At 49.4% G+C, this 23873-nt stretch overlaps 1 protein-coding gene and 1 long non-coding RNA gene across 11 annotated transcripts in view; one reads left to right on the top strand and one right to left on the bottom strand.

The window, feature by feature from the left end:
• Positions 1-23873, top strand: part of SLC66A2 (solute carrier family 66 member 2) — a 96344-nt gene that overhangs the window by 46733 nt on the left and 25738 nt on the right. For 7 of the 10 annotated variants that reach the window (XR_011542143.1, XR_011542142.1, XR_011542141.1 and 4 more), the window contains one exon: positions 974-1190. Coding sequence is in view for 5 of the 10 variants with exons in the window: in XM_070627944.1 (XP_070484045.1) it covers positions 974-1190 (217 nt within the window). In the remaining 5 variants the exon portion in view is untranslated. Of the gene's footprint in view, positions 1-973; positions 1191-21534; positions 23531-23873 lie in introns of those variants that run through there. The other 3 variants (XM_070627942.1, XM_070627941.1, XM_070627945.1) reach the window with 2 other exon arrangements.
• Positions 973-21619, bottom strand: LOC139084615 (uncharacterized). The gene is made up of 2 exons (XR_011542148.1): positions 20126-21619; positions 973-19622 (listed from the first exon to the last, which is right to left on the bottom strand). It is a non-coding gene; the product is annotated as an uncharacterized lncRNA (long non-coding RNA).

Genomic DNA, 23873 nt, shown 5'->3' with positions numbered 1-23873 from the left:
CTCCTCTCATGTTGACCTTGACCTCCTCCCTCAGTTCACGTCTCCCCTCACGCTGACCTTGACCTCCTCACTCAGTTCACGTCTCCCCTCACGCTGACCTTGACCTCCTCCCTCAGTTCACGTCTCCCCTCACGCTGACCTTGACCTCCTCACTCAGTTCACATCTCCTCTCATGTTGACCTTGACCTCCTCCCTCAGTTCACGTCTCCCCTCACGCTGACCTTGACCTCCTCACTCAGTTCACGTCTCCCCTCACGCTGACCTTGACCTCCTCCCTCAGTTCACGTCTCCCCTCACGCTGACCTTGACCTCCTCACTCAGTTCACATCTCCTCTCATGTTGACCTTGACCTCCTCACTCAGTTCACGTCTCCCCTCACGCTGACCTTGACCTCCTCCCTCAGTTCACGTCTCCCCCCACGCTGACCTTGACCTCCTCACTCAGTTCACATCTCCCCTCATGTTGACCTTGACCTCCTCACTAAGTTCACATCTCCCCTCACGCTGACCTTGACCTCCTCCCTCAGTTCACATCTCCCCTCACGCTGACCTTGACCTCCTCACTCAGTTCACGTCTCCCTCCTCATGCTGACCTTGACCTCCTCACTCAATTCACATCTCCCCTCATGTTGACCTTGACTTCCTCACTCAGTTCACGTCTCCCTCCTCATGCTGACCTTGACCTCCTCACTCAATTCACATCTCCCCTCACGCTGACCTTGACCTCCTCACTCAATTCCTGTCTCCCCTCATGCTGACCTTGACCTCCTCACTCAGTTCACGTCTCCCTCCTCATGCTGCCCTTGACCTCCTCACTCAGTTCACGTCTCCCTCCTCATGCTGACCTTGACCTCCTCACTCAGTTCACGTCTCCCTCCTCATGCTGACCTTGACCTCCTCACTCAATTCCCATCTCCCCTCATGTTGACCTTGACCTCCTCACTCAGTTCACGTCTCTCTCTTTCTTGCCCTAGACTTTGACCCTCACTACTTTTGGCACTGGAGCAGCTTTGCGGACTACGTGCAGTGTGTCCTGGCCTTCACGGGCATAGCGGGCTACATCACATACCTGTCCATTGACTCGGCCCTGTTTGTGGAGACTCTGGGCTTCCTGGCGGTGCTGACCGAGGCCATGCTGGGCGTGCCGCAGCTCTACCGCAACCACCGCCACCAGTCCACGGAGGGCATGAGGTAGGTGGGCACGTGATGCTCTTGCTGTGCCCATCAGCACCAGGTTGCCCACATGTTTGGTAAAAATGAAATATGTACAAATCTAGCTGCTTTATTTTCAATGATATGTGTAAAACTTCCAGTTAAGGGGCAATTTAGATTTGAACACATTGGTCCTTTGACCTCCTGATGCATGAGCATTAGTGAGTGTGCCACAGGTGAGGGGAGCTGAGACCCTCTTATGAAGCAGATAACCGGTTGCAGGAGCTGAAAGCTGCTCCTTCAGGGTTATGGAGCCTGAAGCGTTGTGGTGGGAGGGAGGTGCTGAGCATAGAAGAGGGGCGGGAGGGGAGTAGGCTCTGCCCACAGAGTGCGGAAGCGTACAAAGGCAGCCCCGGCTCATGCTGGTGGCCCTGTGAAATGAGATGTGCTCTCATTGGTGGTGGGGGCCGTGTGTCATGAGATGTGCTCTCGTTGGTGGTAGCCATGTGCCATGAGATGTGCTCATGTTGGTGGTGGCCGTGTGTCATGAAATACGCTCTCATTGGTGGTTGCTGTGTGTCATGGGCAGAGCGAATGTCCTGCTGCCATCCATGTCTTCAGATGTCCTCCAGGTAATGAAGGCCAGTGTGGGATGGTACTTGAAGCTGGTGCATGGAGCCCTTCCCTCCCCTGCGTGGGTCTGCAAGTGTCCCCCATGGCACTGGGTCTGGGTGTCCATTGGAATCCCTTGGGCCCCTCTTGGATTGGTTGCTCAGAATCATCATTCCTGCCAGGTGCTCCTCTAGCACTTGCTTGCTCTCTGTGATGGGGAGCTCTGTTCTTCATACAGGAACTAACAATTGTATGTAGGCTCTGTTAGAGGCCCCTTATGTAGTGCCTGAACTGCTCATAACTTCTTCCCTGAAATCCATGTGGACCGACCCTCAGTCCCGCCCTGTGTGTGTGAAGGTCATCATGACCCCACTTCCCGAGGGGTCTCTTCTCTGTGCTCACCCCCCTCAGGCATGTCAGCTGTTACTCCTATGATATGGCTTCCAGTCCCTTCCCCACCGAATTCTCCCTGGATGGTGTCCTTTCAAGTGACACGTGATGGCAGAAGACTAATGTGCACCTTCAGAACTGGACATGGCTGATCCAGTGGCTTTGGAGTAGCGTCCCCTCCCCGTGGGCCCTCGGCCTCCACTGACTCACTGAGGCTGAACACCTGCTTTGTGGCGCAGTATGCTCACACCAGGCTCACACTGCTCCCACACCTGCTGCTTCTGAGTCCATCAGCCCATACATGTGTACCTGTGTGCTGGGCTGCACCTTGGCTGTCACTGTTTACCGGTTAAATCCTTTGACATGTCTGCAATCAGCGCTTGTATCCGGCATGCAGGGGACACCCTGAGAGTGTGAATCCAACACTGTCTTGACTTTCCAAGTCCAAGCTTTTATGATGGGGAAGGGCCACCCATGGGTCAGAGATAGGCCAGAGAGCAGGCTACGTGTACGAGTGGCAGGAGGCCATGATCCACAGTGTCTCCAGAAGCTGAAGGTTCAAGCCCCTTAATGTAGGAAATGACACCCCAGCTTACTCCCCCAACACCACCAAGAGGAGGTCTCAGGGCACTCCCTTATGGGGCGGCCCTCACCTCGGGGAATTATGAAAATAATTCCATTTATAATAACATCAAAAAACTATAAAATACTTAGGAATTAACTTAACCAAGGAGGCGAAAAACTTGTACAATGAAAACTACAAAACGTTGCTAAAAGAAATTTGAGAAGACGTGAATAAATGGAAACACAGCCATGTTGATGGATTGGAAGACTTAGTCTTGTTAAAACGTCACTACCACCCAAAGCGGTCTCAGATCAATGCAGTCGCTGTCAAAATCCCAACGATATTTTCCCAGAAATAGAAAAACCCAGTCTAAAATTCATATGGTATCTCAAGGGACCCTAAATAGCTAAAACAACCTCAAAAAAGAACAAAACTGGAATCTCACACTGAGATTCAAAAATTACTACAAAGCTACAGTAATCAAGACAGTGTGTTATTGGCGAAGACAGACATATAGACCATGGAAGAAAACGGAAAGCCCAGAAATAAACCGTCACATATATGGTCAAATGCTTTTCGACAAGGGAGCCAAGACCACTCAGTGGGGAAAGGAGAGTCTTTTCAACAGATGATGGTGGGAAAACTGGATTTCCACATGCAAAAGAATGAATTTAGACCCTTATCTAACACCATTTACAGAAATTAACTCAGAATGGATCAAGACCTAAATGTAAGACCTAAAGCAGTAAAACTCTTAGAAGAAAATCTAAGACAAAAGCTCCATGACATTGGATTTGGCAATGATTTCTTGGATATGACACCAAAGGCACAGGTAACAAAAGAAAAAATAGACAAATTAGACTTCATAAATTGAAAAAATTTTGTGCCTTAAAAGACAGCATCCACAGAGTAAAAAGGCAACCCACAGATTTGGAGAAGCTATTTGTAAATTATATATCTGATAGGGGATTAATATCCAGAATATATAGAGAACTTCCAAAACTCAACAGCAAAAAAACAAACAACCCAATTAATGGGCAAAAGACTTGAATGAACATTTTTCCAAACAAGATTACAAATGGCCAATAAGCAGAAGAAAAGATGCTCAATATGACTAATCTTTAGGGAAATGCAAATCAAACTACAATGAGATACCGCCTCACACCCATTAGGATGGCTACTGTCAACAAAACAAAAAAGAGTAAGTCTTGATGAGAATGTGGAGCAATTTGGAAGCCTTATCGCTATTGGTGGGAATACAAAATGGTACAGTCATTGTAGAAAACAGTATTAAAAATACTCAAAAAATTAAAAATAGAATTAGCATATGATCCAGCAATTCCACTTCTGGGTATATACCCAGAAGAATTGAAAGCAAGTTGAGATATTTGTACACCCATGTTCATAGCAGCATTATTCACAATAGCTCAAATGTGGAAGCAACTCAACTATCCATTGATTGATGAATAGATAAGCAAAATGTGATATATATACAGTGAATTATTACTCAGCCTAAAAAGGAAGGAAATTCTGAAGTATGCTACAACATGGGTGAACCTTGAGGACATTATGCTAAGTGAAATAAGCCAGTCACAAAAGACAAATACTGTATGATTCCATTTGTATGAGGTACTTAGAGTAGTCAAAATTATAGAGACAGAAAGATGGAATAAATAAAAAATAAAATAAAAATAGTTTGGGTGGTGAACATGATGTAATCTACACAGAATTCAAAATATATTATGATGTACATCCGAAAGCTATATAATGTTATAATCCAATGTTACTGCTATTAAAAATAAATAAATAAATAAATAAATAAATAGAAAGGTGGAGATTGGCAGGGGCTGGGGGAAGGAAGAATGGGGAGTTAATGGGGACAGAGTTTCAGTTTACAGGATGAAAAGATTTATGGGAATGGATGGTGGTGATAGTTGCACAGCAAAGTGGATATATTTCATACCAGTGAACTGCACACCAAAAATGATTAAGATGGTAAATTTTATGTCATGTATTTTGCCTCAATAAAAAATAAAGTAAAAAATAACCTACCAAAAAAAAGGAAATAAAGAAATAATACAGGGAGATCCCATGTACCCTTTACCCACTTTGCCCAATTGTAACATTTTGCAAACTACAGCCCAGTCTCACAGCCAGGATGCTGACACTGACACAGTCCAGACGCGGCATCTGTCACCCCAGGGCTGCCTGGCACCCTTTACGGTCACACCATCTCCCTCTGTCCTAGCCCTACCCACCTAACCCTAAGTCTTGGCAACCATTGATCTCTTCTCCATCTCTGTAATGTTGTCGCTTCGAGGATGTTGTATAAATAAGATCATACAGTATACAATATTTTAAGGTTGCCTTTTTTTACTCAGCATAATTCTCTGGAGATCCATCCAGGTGGTTGCTGTATCAACAGCTGTTCCTCGTGGTGTCTCATGGCGTGGTGTGCCGCAATTCGTTAACCATTCACCTGTTGAGGGACATGTGGGTTGTTTCCAGTTTTCAGCTGTTACAAATAATGTTTCTGTAAACATTCATGTACAGGTTTTTTCATTAACGTAAATCTGTTTCTCTTGGATAGATGCCCAGAATGCAATTGCTGGATTGTGTGGTAGTTTCATATTTAGTTTTTAAAGAAATTGCCAAACTGTCTTCCACGGTGGCTGCACCATTTTGCTTTCCCGCCAGCAGTTTCTCCACATTCTTGCTGGCAGTGGATGTCTGTTTTACATTAGCTGCCGACAGGAGTGTTGTGATATCTCATTGGGGTTTTCATTGTAATTTTCCTAATGGCTGATGATGTTGAGCATCTTTTGTTTGCTTATTTGCTATCTATATATCCTTTTCAGTGAGATGTCTCTTTATGTCTTCTGCTTGTTTTCTAATTGGATTTTTTTTTACTGTTGACTTTTGAGAGCAGTTATTATATATATATATTCTAGATACTATTTCTTTCTTGGATATTTGGTTTGCATATACTTTGTCCTAGTCTATAGATTGTCTTTTCATACTCTTAACGGGATTTTTTTATGGAGAAAATGTTTTTAATTTTGATGAAGTCCAACTTATCAGTTTACCTTTTGTGAATCATGATTTTGGTGTCAAGTCTAGGCACCATGCGTGGCCTAGCCCTGGGTCCTGAACATTTTCTCCTTTGTATTTTTCTAAAAGTTTTAGTGTTTTGTGTTTTATATTTAAATCTGTGATCCATTTGAGTTAATTATTTTGTAAGACATGAGACTTAGGTTGATGTTCTTTTTTTTTTTTTTTTTTTTTGCACCTTTGTCACAAATCAGTTTGGCATGTTTGCATGGATCTCTTTCTGGGTCCTCTGTCCCATTGATCTGTCTGTCTCTCCTTCTGCCAATACCTTACAGTCTTTAGTTCTGCAGGTATATGATGAGTCTTGAAATTGGGTAAACTGACTCCTCCCATTTTCTTTTTCTTTTTAAGGGTTGTTTTTGCTATTCAAATTCCTTTGCCTTTCATATACATTGTAGAATAATCTTGCCTATACCTACCAAAAATCTGGCTGAGATTTCGATTGAAATTGCATTAAAAATGTGTATCAGTTTATGGAGAAGTGACATCTTTACCATGTTGAGTGTTCTAACCCGTTAACATGGAATATCTCTCTATTTATTTAGATCTTCCTTGCTTCTTTCATCAACGTTTTCCAGTTTTCAGGATACACGTCTAGTACATATTTTATTAAACTTACACCAGAGTATTTCATTTGCTTTTGAGTGATTGTAATTGGTATTGCATTTTCAATTTAATTTTCCATATGTCGTTGCTAGTATGTAGAAATACAATTAATTTTATGTGTTTATCTTATATCCAGCCACCTTGCTGAATTCATTAGTTTTAGGAATTTTCTTGTAGATCCCTTGGATTTTCTATGTAAACAATCACGTATAAATAGGGACAGTTTTATATCTTCTTTTCTGATCTGTATGTCTTTTATTTCTTTTTCTTGCCTTATTGCACTAACTAGAACTTGCAGCACAATGTTGAATGAGAGCAGTGATAACAGAGTGGTTGCTTGTTCCCAGTCTTAAGGAGAAAGCATTTAGTGTTTCACCATTAGGTATAATGTTAGGTGTAGAAAGTTTCCTAGTCCTGTTTTTCTGAAAGTTTTTGTATTGAATGAGTGTTGAATTTTGTCAAATGCTTTTTCTGTATTGATTGATATGATCATGTGACTTTTCTTCCTTGGCTAATGGTGATTACATTGATGATTTCCAAATATTAGACCAGTCTTGCATCCCTGGAAAAAACCTCACTTAGCCATAGTGTATAATTTATATATATGAATGTATATATATCTATGTATCTGTGTGTGTGTGTGTGTATAGCTGAATTCTGCTTGCTAATATCTTAAGGATTTTTGTGCCTATATTCATGGGGGATATTGGTCTGTAGGTTTTTTTTTTTTATTTCTTTGGCTTTGGTATTAAGGTAATACTAGATTCACAAAATGAATTGGGAAGTCTTCCATCTATTTTCTGGAAGAGATAGTGCAGACTTGGTGTTAACTCTTTTTTTAAGCATTTACTAGGATTCTCTGATGATCCATCTAGGCCTGAATATTTCTGTTTTGGGAGGTTTTAAATTACGGATTCAATTTCCATAATAGTTACAGTTATTCAAATGATCTATTTCATATTGGATGAGCTGTGGTAGTTTGGGCTTTTTTGGGAATTGGTCTATTCAATCTTTGTTGTCAAATGTAAGAGTGTGGAGTTGGCCACAGTATTCCCTCTTGTCTTCTCGATGTTGCAGGGTCTGTGGTGATGTCCCCTGTTCCATTCCTTGTAATTTGTATATTCTCTCTTGCTAGAAGTGTGTCAATTTTATTGATCTGTTCAAAGAATCAGCTGTTTTGTTCATTTTTCTGTTTTAAATTTCATTGATATTTGCTCTTTATTTGTTGATACAAGACTTGTTGATATAAGAATTTTTCTTTTTTAATGTAAGTGCTTAGCACTATAAATACCCTCTCAGCACTGCTTTAGCTGTCTCACAAATTTTGATGTTTTCATTTTTATTCATGACTATGAATGTGTGTTTCCTTTAAGACTTTCTCTTTGATCTATAGATTATTTAGAAGTGTGTTGTATCATTTCCATGTGTTTAGAGATATTTCTTTTGTTTATTTCTAGTTTGATTATGGTTAGAGAACACACACTGTATGATTGCAGTTCTCTTAAATTTGTTGAAGTTTGTCTTATGGCTCAGAATATCTTCTGTCTTGGTATGTGTTCCACGGGCACTTGGAAAGAAATGTGTATTATGCTGTTTTGAGTGGAATGTTCTCAAGGATTAGAGGACTTTGGGTTCTAAGGTTAGATCTTTGGGTTGATGGTGTTCTTGAGTTCTTCCATATTGCTGATTTTCTGCCTAGTTTTCTATCAGTTGTTGAGAGAGTGATGTCGAAGTCTCCAACTATAATTGTGAATTTATCCATTTCTGGTTTTAGCTCTGGTAGCTTTTGGTTTACATATTTGGCAGCTTTGCTATTTGGTGAAAACACGTTGAGAATTACTGTGTCTTCTTGGTGAGATGAGCCTTTTATCATTACGTTAGTCTCTCTCTGTCTCTAGTAATTTCATCTGGTCTGAAATGGGCTTTATCTAATACTAATATAGCCACTGCTTCTTTCTTTGATTAATGCTTGCATAATATATCTTTTTCCATTCTTTTGCTTTCAACCTGCCTGTGTCACTATACTGGAAGTGAGTTTCTTGTAGACAGCATATAGTTGAGTACATTTTTTTAATTCATTTTACCAATCTTGGTCTTTTAATTGACATCTTTATACCCTTTGCACTGATTATAATTATTGATATGTTAGGGCCTAAATATGCTATGTTATTTTTTGTTTTCTGTACTGTTTCTTGTTTCTCTGTTTTCTTTTTCTGACTTTATATGGCTTACTTGAATGTTTTTTTGAATTTGTTTTTATTTAATGTTTTTGAGTGTGTATCCCTTTGTATAAATTTTTTTTAGTGATTTGTCTGTGTTACATTAATATACACAACTTATCACAGTCTCCTTGTGTCACCATTTACCAGTTTGAATGGAGTATAGAAACTTTACCTCCATTTATTTCCCTTTATCCTCCTCCATTTATACTGTAATTTTCTTGAATATTTCCTCTACTCATATTTTGAACCACATTAGACAGTTTTATAATTTTTGCTTCAATCAACATAATGCAGAAACTGAAGAGTAGGAATGTCTATTGTATTGACTTTTATGTTTGCTTATCGAGTTCTTTCTGCCTCCTGCTCTTCCCAGATCCCTTCTTTTACTGTTTTCTTTCTGTTTTGAGAAGCCCCTCCGCCATCTTTCAGGGTGTATCCAGTGGCGGCAACACTTTTGCCTCCTCTGAGAGTGTCTCGACATCCCTTTCACCCCTAAAGGATATTTTCTCTGGATATAACGTTCTGGGTTGATAGTTCTTTTTTTTTAGTGCTTGAAAAATATTGTGCCACTTCCTTCTGGCCTCCATGGTTTCTAATGAGAAATCGCCTGTCATTTTAATTATTTTTTCCCCTGTAAGAAAGGTGTTATTCCTCTCTAGCAGCTTTTGATATTTTTTTCTCTGTCTTTAGTTTTTAGAAGTTTGACTGTGATGTGTGTCTTGGTGTGGATCTATCCTGTTTGGGATTCATTTGGCTTCTTGAATCTCTAGGGTTCTGTTTCTGGCTAATTTGGGGGAGGTTTTCAGCCGTTATTGCTTTGAGTACTTTTTCAGTCCTGCCCTTTCCCCTCCTCTTCTCTGCCTCGATGATATGGATGTTAGATCGTTTGTTATGATCAAACACTGCCCTGAGGCATTGCTCCCCTGCCTGTCTTCTCTCTTGTTCAGGTTGGCTGATTTCTGTTGTGCTGTCTTCCAGTTCGCTGGTTCTTTCCTCTGTCCCACCCATTCTGCTCTTGAGCCCCTTCACTGACTTTCTTTTGGGTTGTTGTATTTTTGAATACATCAAATTTCCATTTGGTTCTTCTTTATATCTTTTATTTCTTTGGCAAAACTTTCTCTTTATTGAGGCTTTCTATTTCTTTAATTTGTTTCAAGCATATTCACAATTGCTCATTAAAGCAATTTTACAGTGGCTGCTTTAAAACCTTTAGTTTTAAAAAAATTTCTGTCACCACAATTTTGGCATCTAAAGATTGTCTTTTTTTGTTCTGTTAGATCTTCCTGGTTCTTGGTATTATGAGTGATTTTCCACTGGAGCCTAGACATTTCCGTGTTATAAGACTCTGGGTCTGTTTTAGCTGGCTTTCTCTGTCACCTCCCTGGCGGAAGGACTGGGTGGCTGGCAGGGGTGGAAGACTAGGATTCCCACTCTTCTTTGCTGTCATGGGTGGTGGAGGAGCCATACTTCTTGTGTGTTGTTTGTCTAGAGTAGGGCCTTTAGTGTCTAAAGTTGCCTCTCTTGCCAGGCAGCCCTGTTCTTGGTCTCTCGGATGGAGAGCACAGCTGGTTCCTGGGGCTTTTTGATCTGCATCTGCTGGCTTTCTAGGTTGCTGGCTTCTTCAGCTCCAAGTCTGGGATTCATGGGGCAAAAAGAAAACCCAGGGTTTCCCACAAGGGCTGGCCACTGTGTCGTCCTTGAGTGCTGAGGTCCCTAGCCTTCTTCTCTCCACCTTTGGGAGTCTTCTTGTGTGTGTTATACGTGATGTCCAGGGCCATCCGTTGTACTTTGTGGGAGGAATAGGGAGATGAGTCCATCTTCTGGGAAGCCCAAGTTCGTGTCTCGCCTGGTTTTGACTGACCTTTGCTTTTCTGTGCAATGGTTTTCTCTTCAGTACGGAAAACATGTCTGCAGCTGTCTTTTAGGCCGGACTTTTCATCTTCCTGTTATTAACTGTTTGACCACTATCTCCATGTGCCTCCAGAAGTGTCCTTGCCGTCTGACACTGAGGGGAAGCCCAGAAGCCCAAGTGTCTCACCTGCTTGACGGAAGGCCTTGAAGGCAGGGACGCATCCATTCATTTCTCCCCAGTGTTTGATGAATGTTTGGAAAATTACAGCAGTTCAGTAAATATTTATTGAATGAACAAATGAAGGAGTGAAATAGTTGACTCTCTAAATCACCTGTGGAAAATAGGACACCTGGGGAGACACTTATGAATGTGGAAAATCTACAGTATAGGCACTAGGTGATTGTCCAAATTCTTGGAGAATTTGTGTGTGACAGCAAAAGATGCAGAAGAGGCCCCCTGGGGTAACGGGTTCCTGGCGGGGCTGTAGTAACTCATCTGGCAAAGCAGTGTTGGGAAGAGACTCCCGTCGAGAGTGCTGGGTCTGTCTCACTCTGCAGAAGCACCCTGTGGGCACGGCTGTGTGTCCATTTCCCACCTGAGGCTCAGGCCCTCGTCTCAGAAGCTGGTCGTGTGAGTGGCAGAGAGCGTGGCCTTTGGAGTATTTGACCTTGAGAAGAGGAATGGCATGCGCCGACTGAAATCTTGACGTCAGGGTGTGAAGGACGTGGGTGGTCATCAGCCCTCAGTGACCCAGGTCCCTCTCCCCGGTGGCCCCCCCGCCATCTTCCACACGGGTGCTGGCTGTGAGAAGGCAGAGAGCGGAAGGAGGGAGTTGTCCGCGAGAGAAGAAGGGGATTCCAGTTGAGACTGTGAGGAGGTTTGGCTGGAACGCCCGGCGTGTGTGTGCGTGTGGGGGGCCCGAGCCCTGCGGGGACTGACGACCTGACCCACAGAAGTCGTCACGTCGTGAGCAGAGTCCCGCGCCCACGCGGGGAGTCAGTCTCTGCCATGGGCGTGAGTCGCTAATTCAGTCGGCTCCAAGTGCAGGGTCCCGTCAAGACCGTGTTTGTCCTTGTTAGGAAGACTGAGAAATAAGATGTCCCTGCCATCTCAGTGGAGATGTGGTCACGTTAGGTCGTGTTCAGAGTTGCCATCGTGTTATTGAGCGTGGGACGCCTAGTAGAGCATCTCCATGTGAAGGGATGCAGCTGGGGCTTACGTGGGCGAGCCTGCAGGGCCAGGCCGCTGGGGGTTGCCTGGGCCTTGAGCCTGTGGCCTGTGTTCCTGGCCTCTGGCATGCCACCCTGCCCTAAATCTGCCTGAGGTGGAGAGGGGTGATATCGGGGTCATGGAGGTGAAGGGGGCAGTTCTGGGTGGTAGGGGGGTCACAGGTTTCCCGCTCAGAGCTGGCATCCATTTCCTGCCCCTGGAAGTTAAGCGTGCCAGAGTTAATGTGGGAAGGTGACTCTGTTCTCTGTTTAAACGATAAGCGTCCTTTTCTCAGGGGCGAGCACAGACTGAATGTGTGTTGGAGGGAGATTAAGTGCAGGGGTAGATTACAGTTTTGTTTCCTATAAAAATTTATTCATCTTCAAAGAAGTCTGTGTAGGGAAACTTTAAAGGTGTTTTCATCTAGTAATGGATTAAATTTAAGCATGTGCATAAACAAAACAATCCTGTTTCTCTTATGGGCAAGGGACAGCGGTTTTGCCATTTTCCATTTAGCATTCGCTTCTCTTAACCAAGTTCATGTGCACCCCAGGGCCTTTGCACATTCCTTTACCTGGAACACTCTGGCTGGTCCTCTCCTCTATCCCCCAGCTCCCTGCTCCATCCTGCCTTCTTGATCTAAAGCTGGGCCTGCCACTGTCTAAGGTCCTCTCTCTTTGGTTGTCACTTTGTCTTCTGCCCTAGGGCAATGACCTCCTTTCTCCTGCTCTGTGCAGCGTCCCCAGAGCCCAGAGCAGCTGGCAGTCAGGTTGGTAAATCTGACTCGGTGATCCTGAAAATGAGGATCTGAGTGTCCCTGTGCAGGTTGATGAGTGAGCTTGATGGAGCGCGTGTGCTTCCTGGGGTGTAGTCTCCAGTTTACAGTTATGCATTTGAGATGCATGCACACACGCTGGCACTTACAGACGCAGGAGAGGCAGGAGATGGACGGAAAGCAACAGAAGCCTGAAAAATGACGCATGAAGCTTTTCTCTGAGGACCAGCCAGCACTGGCGGCCTGGGCCACAGGAGGTGTAAGTGCCACCTCGGACCCGCTTTGGGACATTTGGCCTCAAGTCCGTGTCAGATCAAAGACTGTTAGGATGTTCAAGGTGGGCAGGCTCTGAACTTCCGTTTGTCAACTTCCTCGTCAGCCTGCCGCAGGCCGCCTCCTGGAGGGTCCTGCCTCACCGGGCTTGTTTAAGGGGTCTGAGTGCACACACGTGCGTGCACACACACCCACATGCACACATGTGTACGTCCACACACCTACATGTAAACGTGGGCACATGTGCATGCACAGACACCCACATGCACACACGTGCACGTTCACGCCAACATGTGCACATGTGTGTGTACATGTGTATGTACATGTGTGTATGCGCATGCACACACCCACATACACATGTGTACACACCCACCCACATGCACACACCCGCCCACATGTACACATGCACACACGTGTATGACACATGCACACATACTTTTTCTTTGGAGCAACTGTCAGAGATATTTTTGAACGATTTCCCTTTAAAAGAATATTAAGTGATTGTTGTCTGAAGCAGTAATAAAAAGTGATGAGGCGCTTGAAGTGACTTCACTAATTAGAACGGGAAGCTCTGAGAGGCAGATGCTGCGAGAATGCCAGCCGCCTCCCTCCTCCATGTTTTCCTGGGTCTGAAGACTGTTCCCTAACAAGTAATTACTGGGGAGCCCAGGGTGGGTGGAACAGATGAGAAGAGGCCAACGCGTAGGCCCAGCGATGGGGAGGGTGCCGTGGGAGGACATATGGGGAAGCCTCTGGAGATGCCAGGAGCACCGAGGCACAGAAGTTCTGGAAGGCAGCGCGGGGCGCCCGCCCACGGCAGGCCCTGGTGTGACTGGCCGCAGTGGCCTGTGAGGGGGTGGCAGGAGGGAGGGAGGGGCCGTGTGTCCGTCTGTGTGGGGCACGCGTCGCAGCCATCGTGCAGTCGGGGGGCTGAGCCGCAGCTGAGGTGGGGGAGCTGAGGCCGCGCTGTGGCAGCAGTGGGCAGAATTTAACCCACCTCTCCAGGGCAGCATCTCAGGCTGCCCAGGCCACGGCCTAGTCCCAGCTGGGACACCTGGTTTTCATGCCTTGACGGCCGCGTCCGGGAGACGGGTCACCTGGTCCAGCTCTGGCATCATATTGAGCCCCAGGTGAGCAGCTTGGAGTCTTAGCTGCCTGGGGATGGAGCAGCGTCTCCCCAGGGGCTGCATCCACTCCACTTCTCAGCCCCCACACGTCTTTTTTTTTTTTTTTTTTAAAGATTGGCTCTGAGCTAATATCTGCCAATCTTTTAATTTTTTTCTTCTTCTTCTTCTCCCCAAAGGCCCCCAGTACATAGTTGTATATTCTAGTTGTAGGTCCTTCTGGGTGTGCTGTGTGGGGTGCTGCCTCAGCACGGCCTGACGAGTGGTGCTAGGTCTGTGCCCAGGATCCGAACCGGTGAAACCCTGGGCCGCCAAAGCGGAGCGTGTGAACTTAACCTCTTGGCCCCGGGGCAAGCGCCACCCCCCCGCCCCGTGCGTCTTCTTTATGCCGTCCTTGACACACGGTAGGCCCCGTAATTGTATGAGTGGAGGATGCCATACACGGCGTGTGTGGTTGAGTGTATGTGTGCACACACATCCCACATATATGCACCTGTACACACTACATGTACATGCACACACACACACACACACACACACAGTCCAGTCAGCCAGCCAAATATAAGAGGAGACTAGAATAATAACGGTTCAGAAAAAGCCCCTTAAAAGGAAGAAAAAGCCCTGCCTTCTTTATAAAATAACTTTATTGAGATATAACTCACCATCCAATCACTCATTTAAAGTGTATGATTCAGTGGATTTTAGTCCATTCACAGACTTACGCAGCCACCACCACAGTCTAATTTTAGAAGATTTTCATCACCCCAAAGAGAAGTCTTGTGCCCTTTAGTGCAGGTGTACCTCGGAGATCCTGCGGGTTCCGTTCCTGACCACCGAGATCAAGCAAATGCTGCAGTAAAGGGAACATCACAATAAAGTGAGTCACACAAGGTTTCGTTTTCCCAGTGCATGTGACCATTGTGTTTACACTATCCTGTAGTCTATTAATTGTACAACAGCATTATGTCTCAAAAAACATACATACCTTAACTAAAAAATACTTTATTGCTAAAAAATGCTAACCATCACCTGAGCCTTCAGCGAGTTGCCCTCTTTTTGCTGGTGGAGGGTCTTGTGCACACGCAGTGTCTGTGAAGGGCGGTAAAGCGAGGGGTGCCTGTAACCGCTCCCATTGCCCCAGCCTCCCCCGCCCCCAGCCCTAGGCAGCCACTGATCTACTTTCTGTCTCTGAGAGTTTGTCTGTTCTGGACGCCTCATAGAAATGGAATCATACAATACGTGGTCTTTTGTGTCTGGCTTCTTTCATTTTTCATAATGTTCCCAAGGTTCACCCATGTTCCACATATCAATTTTGTTGTGTGGATCCTTGTATGGACACAGCACGTTTTGTGTATCCATTCTTCAGTTGATGCGCATTTGGGTTGTTTGTCTTTTTTGGCTGTTGCGGATAGTGCTGCTGTGAACATTCGTGTGCCAGTTTCTGTGGACGTGTGTTTTCCTCTCTCTGGGAACTTGCCGAGGTGCAGAACTGCCGGGTCATGTGGTAGCCGTGTTTAATCGCTTGAGGACCTTCCAGGATGTTTCCCATGGTGGCTGCACATTCTGTTCCGCCAGCGGCGGATGGGGTCCTGACCTTTCCACACCCTCGACAATGCTCGTTACTGTCTGACTTTTGATTCTAGCCATCCTAGTGGGTGTGAAGTGGGATCTCATTGTGGACTTGATTTACGTTTTCCTGATGAGTAATGAGCATCTTCTTATGTGATATTGGACTTTCTTTGGAGAACTATTCAGATCCTTTGCCCATTTTTAAATTTGGTCGTTTGTCTTTTTATTATTGAGTTGTACAGTTCTTTAGATATTCTGGATACTAGAACCTTATTGGATATATGATTTGAAAATATTTTTTCCTATTTGGGTTGTCTTTGCACTTTTTTGATGTTTTCCATTGTAGCACAAAAGATTTTAATTTTGATGTAGTTGAATGCATCTTTTTTTTATTCTCTTTGTTTTGGGTGTCATACCCAAGGTCACAAAGACCAACTCCTTTGGAGTGTGTCTTGGGTGGATTTTGAATCATGGGAGAGCTTTTGAGGGGCGGAAAGGAGGGGCAGGTCTGGGCCCAGGCTGGGAGGTGCCAATGAGGAGGGGGGCGGGGGAGGCTGAGGGGGTGCAGGTGCCTGAGTCGTGGGCTCCAGGGGAAGTGGGTGCAGGCACGGGAGTTTGGCCCTCACCTCTTGGGCACTGGCCCAGGAGAGGCTTTCTGGACTGCTGGGCAGGGCAAAGGTGAGGTGAGAAGTGTCTTAGGAGTAGTGATCTGGCAGCCCAGTTTGAGAAGAAAATGCTGGAGCCAAGAATGAGGTAACAGGAGCCCAGATTAAAATAGTGGGACAGGGAAGGGAGGGGAGGGCAGACGAGGCAGCAGCTGGAGTTGGGGATGGATGGGCGGATATGCGGAGGGACCTAGAAAAAGGAATCCAGCTCCCAGGCCACCAGCCTGAGCCAGAAGAATGCAGCCTGGGGCCTGGACAGTGACCGTCTCCCCTCCCACGCAAACTGACTTCTGCAAGGTGTCTGCTCTGTGCCCTGCGGGTGGGCTTCCTGCACTGTTGGAACCGGGGCTGCTGGAGTTTCCTCTGCCCAAGGAGGGAGGGCCTTCATCGGGGTGGAACTCCCACCCCCAGGACGAGGCCAGACCCACCACTCCGGACTTAGTATCTGTTAGGACATCCCTGGTGTGTTCATCAGTGATAGCCAAACCTCTGAGACTCCTCCCTGCCTCCTCTGTCCCTCCCTCCCTTCCTCCTTCCCTCCCTCCTCGGTCCCCCCGCCCCCACTTCCCTCTGTTAGTTAAGGGTGAAGGATTACATAACAGCCTATTTGGGGAGCAGGAGTGCATAGCTGTGAGGATCCCGGGAGGCGTGGGGAGTGCAGGCCTGGGCTCGGGCAGACGCCTCACCCACCATGGGCTCCCAGGGTGACCAGAGGGTGTGAACGAGGGAGCCTGGCTTGGAATTGGTGGGAGTTTGTGCGTCCAGCATCCCTGCCCTCCACATGAGAGCGTCCCCTCTGATGCACATGCCACTCATTCGGTGGTGCTCACTTCCTGCTCAGGACCCGAGTGGAAACAGCTGATTGACATTTGACCTGGCTGCTGTGCCCCTGCGCTGCCCAGTGCCCACTGCACATGCAGCTGGTCAGGGGGCCTCAGCGAGGCGGTTAGATTCCCAACCCCGTGCCATAGCTGACTGGAGGACCGAGGCCAGGTGATGCATCTGGGCAGCTAAAAATGTTGCTGTGTGTCAGGCAGGGCCCATCTCTGAGCAGTGACCTCACAGCTCCACCTGCTGGGGTGCAGGGTGCACCTGTGCATCCAGAGCCCAGAGGAGCACTGACAGGGGGCCGGGACAGGCGACAGGTGGTGCCGGGATGGGGCTCCTGCTGTGCCTCTGCCATCCCCACCCCACCCCTAGCCCCATGAGGCACTTGCGGGGTGCCCTTGGGCGAGTCAACCTCTCAGTGCCTCAGTTTCCTCCTCCATAAAAGAGGAGCCACACAGGCTACCTTATTGTGTTTAAGGGCGGGGGCCTGGCCCCAGCAGCCAGGATGTGTGATGGCACCAGGCAGGCTGTCTTGTACGCTGGACCACCACATCGGTTCTAGCTGTGGAACTTTGCAGCGGGGCCTGAGCAAAGCAGGCCCAGAGCCGCACCTGTTCAGACGGGCTCCGGTCACAGCCTGGCGCATTAATGACCCCTGGCTGTCCTCACTGCAGCCGCCTGGCCCCCGTCTGACCAGGGCTGCAGCCAGCTGGCTCTTGGGGCAGCATGGTGCTATTTTTGTTGGTGTGTGCAGGCGTGCACGCAGTGGCTCTGGCATTCCCGTGAGGGTGGCTGTCCCGCATGCTTCTGGGCCCACCTGCTCGGGCAGAAGAGCAAACGGGCACGCTCCCCACTGCCCCTCTGGGGGCCCTGGGTCTGCCCTGTGGCCTCGAGCATCTGGAGTGGCCCCACCCCCACTGGGCAGGAGCAGAGCTGTCCAGCTCTCCCAGTGCCTGCACGTGAGTCACCCAGTGTGTGAGCCCAACTCTGGGAAAGGAGTCATGAGCCGGATGTCAGATGGAGACCTAAAAAGAAATGAATGCAGATGTGTCTTTGTGTTGACAGTTTCCAGAACATCAGTCTCACCCTTGGCAGTTGGGACCTCCCGTGAAATTGAGCAGTCCCGTTTGTTCCCCCTAAGTGCAGTGTGAGCACAGCTGCAGAAGGCAAAGCAAGTCTGGCTGCATGTCTGGGTCATTAAGGGGGTGGCTTTCCACAGAGGGAACGTCCGTGATGACTGTCCCCAGTGGGACTGGGCCTTGTGCTCCCCCCTTCTCCCTCACTTCAGCGTGGACAAAGCAGAGGATGTGAAGGGAGCCATCCCCACTCCTTCTGGGCTGTCTAATCTGTGACTTTGAGATCAGCCCAGAAAGACCATTTCTTGCTTTTTTGCCGGGCTTCATGCATGTAGGAAAGGAGGTGACCGAGGGTCCGGGGCGGGGAGGAGCAAGGTGGGGACACGAGGGTGACAGTGGGGAGGCGTCTTGTAGGAAGGCTCCGTGGGCACGTCCATGTGCTCAGTACAGGGCTCTGCTGGAGGCAGGGCCAGCCGTGGGGTGTGCACAGCAGACCAGGGAGACTAAAGCCCTGGCTCACCAGCCGGAGGCCCAGGAGAGGGGCCCTGAGAGCACAGAGCATCAGGGAGCTGGAAGAGACGATGCATCTTGGGAAAGGGATCCCATAAAGTTGTGCATGAACTCCTGGGCCCACCCCCAGGCTGGGCATGCATGGAAGGGGCCCTAGGCCACACCCCCAAGGCTTTGAGAACTGAACTGTGGGATACACCACCAGCCAAGGCCCAGAGTGGCCACTGGGTGCTGTCTGTGTGGCAGGTCCAAATAGCACTGACGAGGTGTTGAAAATGTGCAGGATGTAAACCAGAATTACTCACTGTATGAAGAATCAGGAAAATCTCAACAACTCTCGAAGGAAAACACAACCAACAGACAACAAGGACAACCAACAGACGGTCAACCAGGGTGACGCGATACCGGGATTTCAGAGGTTTTACAGTCACCAGTATGACCGTGCTCAGAAGAGCAGGACCACACACTCTTGAAATGAATGGGGAGATGGAACATTTCAGCAAAAAAATGGAAGCTACAGAAAAGAAAACAGAAAAATTTTAGGAAATTTTCCATTGAAAAATACTATTAGCTAAATAAAAAATGTACATGAGTTCAGTAGTAGAATGGAGGTGAGAGAGGAGTCCGTGAACGTGAAGATAGATCAATAAACAGCCTCCACTCTGAACAACAGAAAAAAATCAGGGGAGGAAAAAAAAGAACAGACTCGGGACAGTACCAAAAAGTCTAACATTCACACCATCTGAGTTCAGAGGAGAGGAGAAAGTGTGGAGCAGGAAAAATAGTGAAGAAATAAATGCTGAAAAGTTCTCAAATTGGATACAAGATACACTCACAGATTTAAGAAGTTCAGCCAGTCCCAAGCGTGCACCACATCACTGCTGAGGCCTGGAGTCAAACGAGTGGGAGCAGCCAGAGCCAGGACTCACCGCCTCCAGGGGAAAGACGACCCGCGTCACCACGGCCTCGCTCAGGAGCCACGGCCTCGCTCAGGAGCCACGGACGTCAGAAGGAAGTGGCACATTTTTCAGGTGCAGAAAGAAAAGAACTGTCACTCCAGAGTTCTATATTCAGCAAAAATATCCTTCAGGAATAAAGGTGAAATGAAGACCTTTTCAGATGATGGGAAACTGAGGATTCCTTGCCAGGGGAGTTGAGGGGCCATTAAAATTGTAAGCCTGTGGTCAGACTGACAAAGAAGAAAGAGAACACGAATTCCACCCTAGGAGTGGAAGAGAAGACATTCTGTAGACCCACAGACATTAGGAGGAAGCACTGTGAACGGCTCTGCCCATAAACTCGACAACTTGGATAAAATGGACCAATTACTTGAAAGCCACAAACTACCAGGACTGACCCAAGCAGAAACAGATAACCTGAATATCTACTGAATAGATCACCATACCTATTAAAGAATTGAACGCATACTTTAAAATCTTCCAAGAAAGATCTTTTTCAAGGGAAGCCAGGAATCTGGATTTTTTTTTTTTTTTTTACACAGAATTAGTCATCTGCTAATTCAAAACAAAAGTTTTGAAACACTGTGTGAGCCGACACCACAAGCCAACGAAGGTGCACCGTGCTCACCTGGCTGCGGGGAGCCTGACCACAGACGAGCCGGCCCGGAGCGCGGCTTCTTTGCAGCTCTCCGAGCCTTGCATCGCTTTCCGGGTGGTGATCCCGGAAGACCTGGGACAGCCGGGGTGAAAGGTCAGCAGAGATCTCCACTTCCCGTCCGGTTCTGCCTGGTCGGTTGGATGCTTCAGTGGGCCCAGGAGGGGATGTTGAGCAATGTCTCAGCGCCTGCTCCGTCCACGTGCTGAGCGTCCAGGAGAGGGGCTGCTGACTGGGTTTTATAGATGAGAACTGACCTGGCCTCAGAGGTTGTCAGTGGCTCCCGGGTGAGGTGCAGCCCCCTCTGCGATCTCAGGGTGCCCCACTGTGCCCTCGGCGGCCTACGGAGGGCTCCTTGGCCCAGCGTTTGCAATTCTTACATGTGTCCTGTCCACTCGGGTCCTCACCCTCCTTCCCACTGCCGGGCAGCTCCCACTCCCACAGACTCCGTGGTCTAGCTTAATTAGCCGTCACAGTTCACCTTGCGGATGGAAATGGGTCCGACAGAAACGTTTTATGCAGGAAAACACAGCGGTGTTTATGGTCGCACTCCGCTAGCCGGGGCGTTAGAGGCCGCCTGCAGATAGAGAAATGCGTGGACCGTGGGCAGTGAGTGGCATTGTTCCCTGTGACCAGAGGGTCTAATAGAGGCATTTGAAGGAGGGTTTGCACCGATTACAGAATTGGAAGCGCCTCAGATTATCTTCTGAGTGAAGGGGCTGGGCAGGGACTCCTGAGAGCTGCCCACTTCGTTCCGCTTCACCCGGGGGCCTCTGGTTCCGATCTCAGCACCCCTGGGTGCAGGCAGGGGCCCCAGGGGCCTGGGGTGGAGGGGCTCGGGGTGAGAGGGGCCGCCATCAGGCTCCATCAGCAGCACATGGGGCACACTAGGCCAGGTGCCACGACCTGGGGCGGCCCTGCGGTCCCTGTGGCCAAGGGCTGCCCTCCTGAAGTTCTGAGGCAGCTGCTGCCCCTGCTGAGTGGGCCCCCAGGACGTGGTGTGAGCAGGTGTCTCTGAGGCCACCATGAGTCTCCCGAGGGACACACAGCGGATCTGCCTGCAGCCAGGAAGGGGGAACGTCTGGGAGGCCACGTGGGCCCTGCCCGGAGCTGGCCCCTTCCTGCCCCACTGAGCCGAGGCTTCTCCATCCATAGGGCCCTCCTGTCCCTTTGGCTGTGCACGCAGCAGCCTCAAGGGACAGGAGGAATGGGAGGGACAGGCTGGGGCCTGGGTGTCTCCTGACTGCCTGGTGGGTCCCCGACCCCCTGTGTGTCCCCTGACCCTGTGAGTATTCCCTGGACCCCGTGTGTGTTCCCTGGACCGCTGTGCGTGTTCCCCTGACCCCTGCTTTGCCCCTGACCCCTGGCTCATGTCTCCACAGCATCAAGATGGTGCTCATGTGGACGAGTGGCGACACCTTCAAGACAGTGTACTTCCTGCTCAATGGCGCACCCCTGCAGTTCTCCGTGTGCGGTCTGCTGCAGGTGCTGGTGGACCTGGCCATCCTGGCGCAGGCCTACGTGTTTGCCCGCCACCCTCCGAAGCCGGCCCCCCATGCGGTGCACCCCGCCAGTACCAAGGCCCTCTGAGGTGGCCGGGGAGGACGAGGACGTGTGACCGCTGGCCACAGGCACCAGCCCGGCCATCTGTCCTCCTGTGTGGGGCAGGCAGGCACCGTGGCCCCCTGAGATGGTGTCCCGGCCACTGGGGTCTCAATCAGCCTCTGTGGGCTCAGAGGGTGGCGGGCAGGGGGCCTGTGTGCCAGTGTTTGTGCTCATTCACTCCCAGGACAAGCGAGCAGATTTTACACCCAAGGGTTGGGATGCGGTTGTTTTCATGGGGATGGAAGGCGAGTCTCCTCTTGGAAGACACCCAGCGAGAACCTGGTAGCTGCTCACGGACCCAGGGAACGGCAGGCTGGGGCCGCCCCAGGACAGAGGGTGTCAGGGAACCTCGGCCCCTGAGATCAGCTCAGCCCACAGCGGGCCCGGGGCGTAGGCTGGGGGCTGAGCCTCTGACGGGTGGGACTGGGGATCAAGAAGGAGAAGCAGCATCAGGACAACCAGGGTCCCAGCACACAGAGCCCACAGTCTCAGAACGGCCTGCGAGTGGACGCCCTGGTGACGGCATGCAGCCAAGTGGGACTCCGGCAGGGTTGGGCCCAGGTGCAGAGAGCATGGCCAGTTTTATGTGTGCCTGGCACTCGTGGAGAGGAAGCCGGAGGGATGCCATGACGTGCGCTCTCCTTTATCAGGCCAGAGTTGGTCTCTCCAGGGCCTCCTTCACCACAGCTGCCCCACAGGACCTGGGCTTGGCCCTCCACTTGGCAGTGGGGCCCGGGGCCCTCGTTGCTACGCTGGCGTCCTCCTAGGAGAGGCTGCTGTGCACCCGCCCTGGGGGGACAGAGCCAGCCTGTGTCCACCACTGGGCACTGGCCAGGGCGAGCTGAGGGGTGTTGGAACTAGAGCCCAGAGCACTCCGTGAGCCCCAGGGGCGTGCGTGTGCGTGCATGGGTGTGTGCGTGCATGCGTGTGTGTGTGTGTGTGTGTGTTGGGCGGGGTGCGGCCGGCCAGCATGGGCTCCAGGGAGGGCTGAGGCCCAGGGTGGGGCGGGGCAGACTCACCACCACCCCGGGAGGCTGCCCTTGCATTCAGGGTTGCACACACCTGCTGTGGCACAGAGCCTTGGGTGTCCGTTTTCCAGGACGGGGACAGCCTGCAGGTCAGGAGAGGATGCTGGAGGCAGGCGTCCCCCCCGGCGTGCAGGGCATCCGCACACTCTGAGCTCTCAGGCCTGCAGTGACGTTCCCAGGTGGTGGGCTGTGCCTGGCGTGGGCATCCCTGCCCAATGTCCTCCAGTCTGTGTGCGCTTCTCCATGTCCTGCCTCTGGCTGTGACGGGGCCGCTGGATATCCCTCCCTCTCAGTTTTACACGAGCATCTCAGAGCATCTCAGCCCTGTGCCAGCCCCCAGACCCCAAGGCCGAGGGTTCTAGATGCTTCTGTGTGGCTCCCGCAGGCAGCGTTTCCCCTTCTGCTGGGCGGAGGGGCGGCTCTCTGCAGTGTCCACGCCATCTGCGGCCAGTGCCAAAGCTCTCATGGTGTCTGCTGTGGCCGGTGGGAAACGTTCAAAGCTGCTGCCCCCTGAGTTTTCCTCAAAAACTCCTGAATGTTTGAGTGAGGGTCCTGCTGGTTTTTTGGCCTGTAAGATGCTTTGAAAATGTTTATTTTTAAAACACAAAAGGAGATGTCTGTAGCAGCAATTGCCTACAGGTTAAAATGTCACCAGTTGAAGCAGTGACTGAATGTGCCGTGTGCGGGAGCATTCAAGGTTCTGTCAGTGTGGTGACTCTAAATCAATAAACCGCTCGCGGATCCAGTGTGGCCTCGTGAATGGAGTCAGAGTGGGGCCCAGGCCAGAGTGGAGCATTGGTCCCTGTCCTCATTTCACCTCGGTGGGGGGACCCTGGGAGGGGCTGGCTCCAGGCACTGGCCTCTGCCCTGACACATCCACATGCCCTGGGCTGGGCCGGCACCAGGTCCCTTGGTACAGCTTGGCCCCTGAGAGACCTCGGTGGCTCGCCCAGGCTCCCCCAGAACAGACCAGCCCTGGGGACAGTGACTGCCCTGTGCCAGCAGGGCCAGGCCAGCGTGGGCTGGCGCCTGACCCCGAGTCCTGGGCTCCCTGCAGGCGAGTCTGTGTCACATCTTGGTGCCTTGGT

Source organism: Equus przewalskii, chromosome 7 (genome assembly GCF_037783145.1).
Source record: "Equus przewalskii isolate Varuska chromosome 7, EquPr2, whole genome shotgun sequence".
In the NCBI taxonomy this organism is placed as follows: domain Eukaryota; kingdom Metazoa; phylum Chordata; class Mammalia; order Perissodactyla; family Equidae; genus Equus; species Equus przewalskii.
Note: the sequence above shows the minus strand (reverse complement) of the source record. Positions and strands in the feature narration are given on the sequence as shown.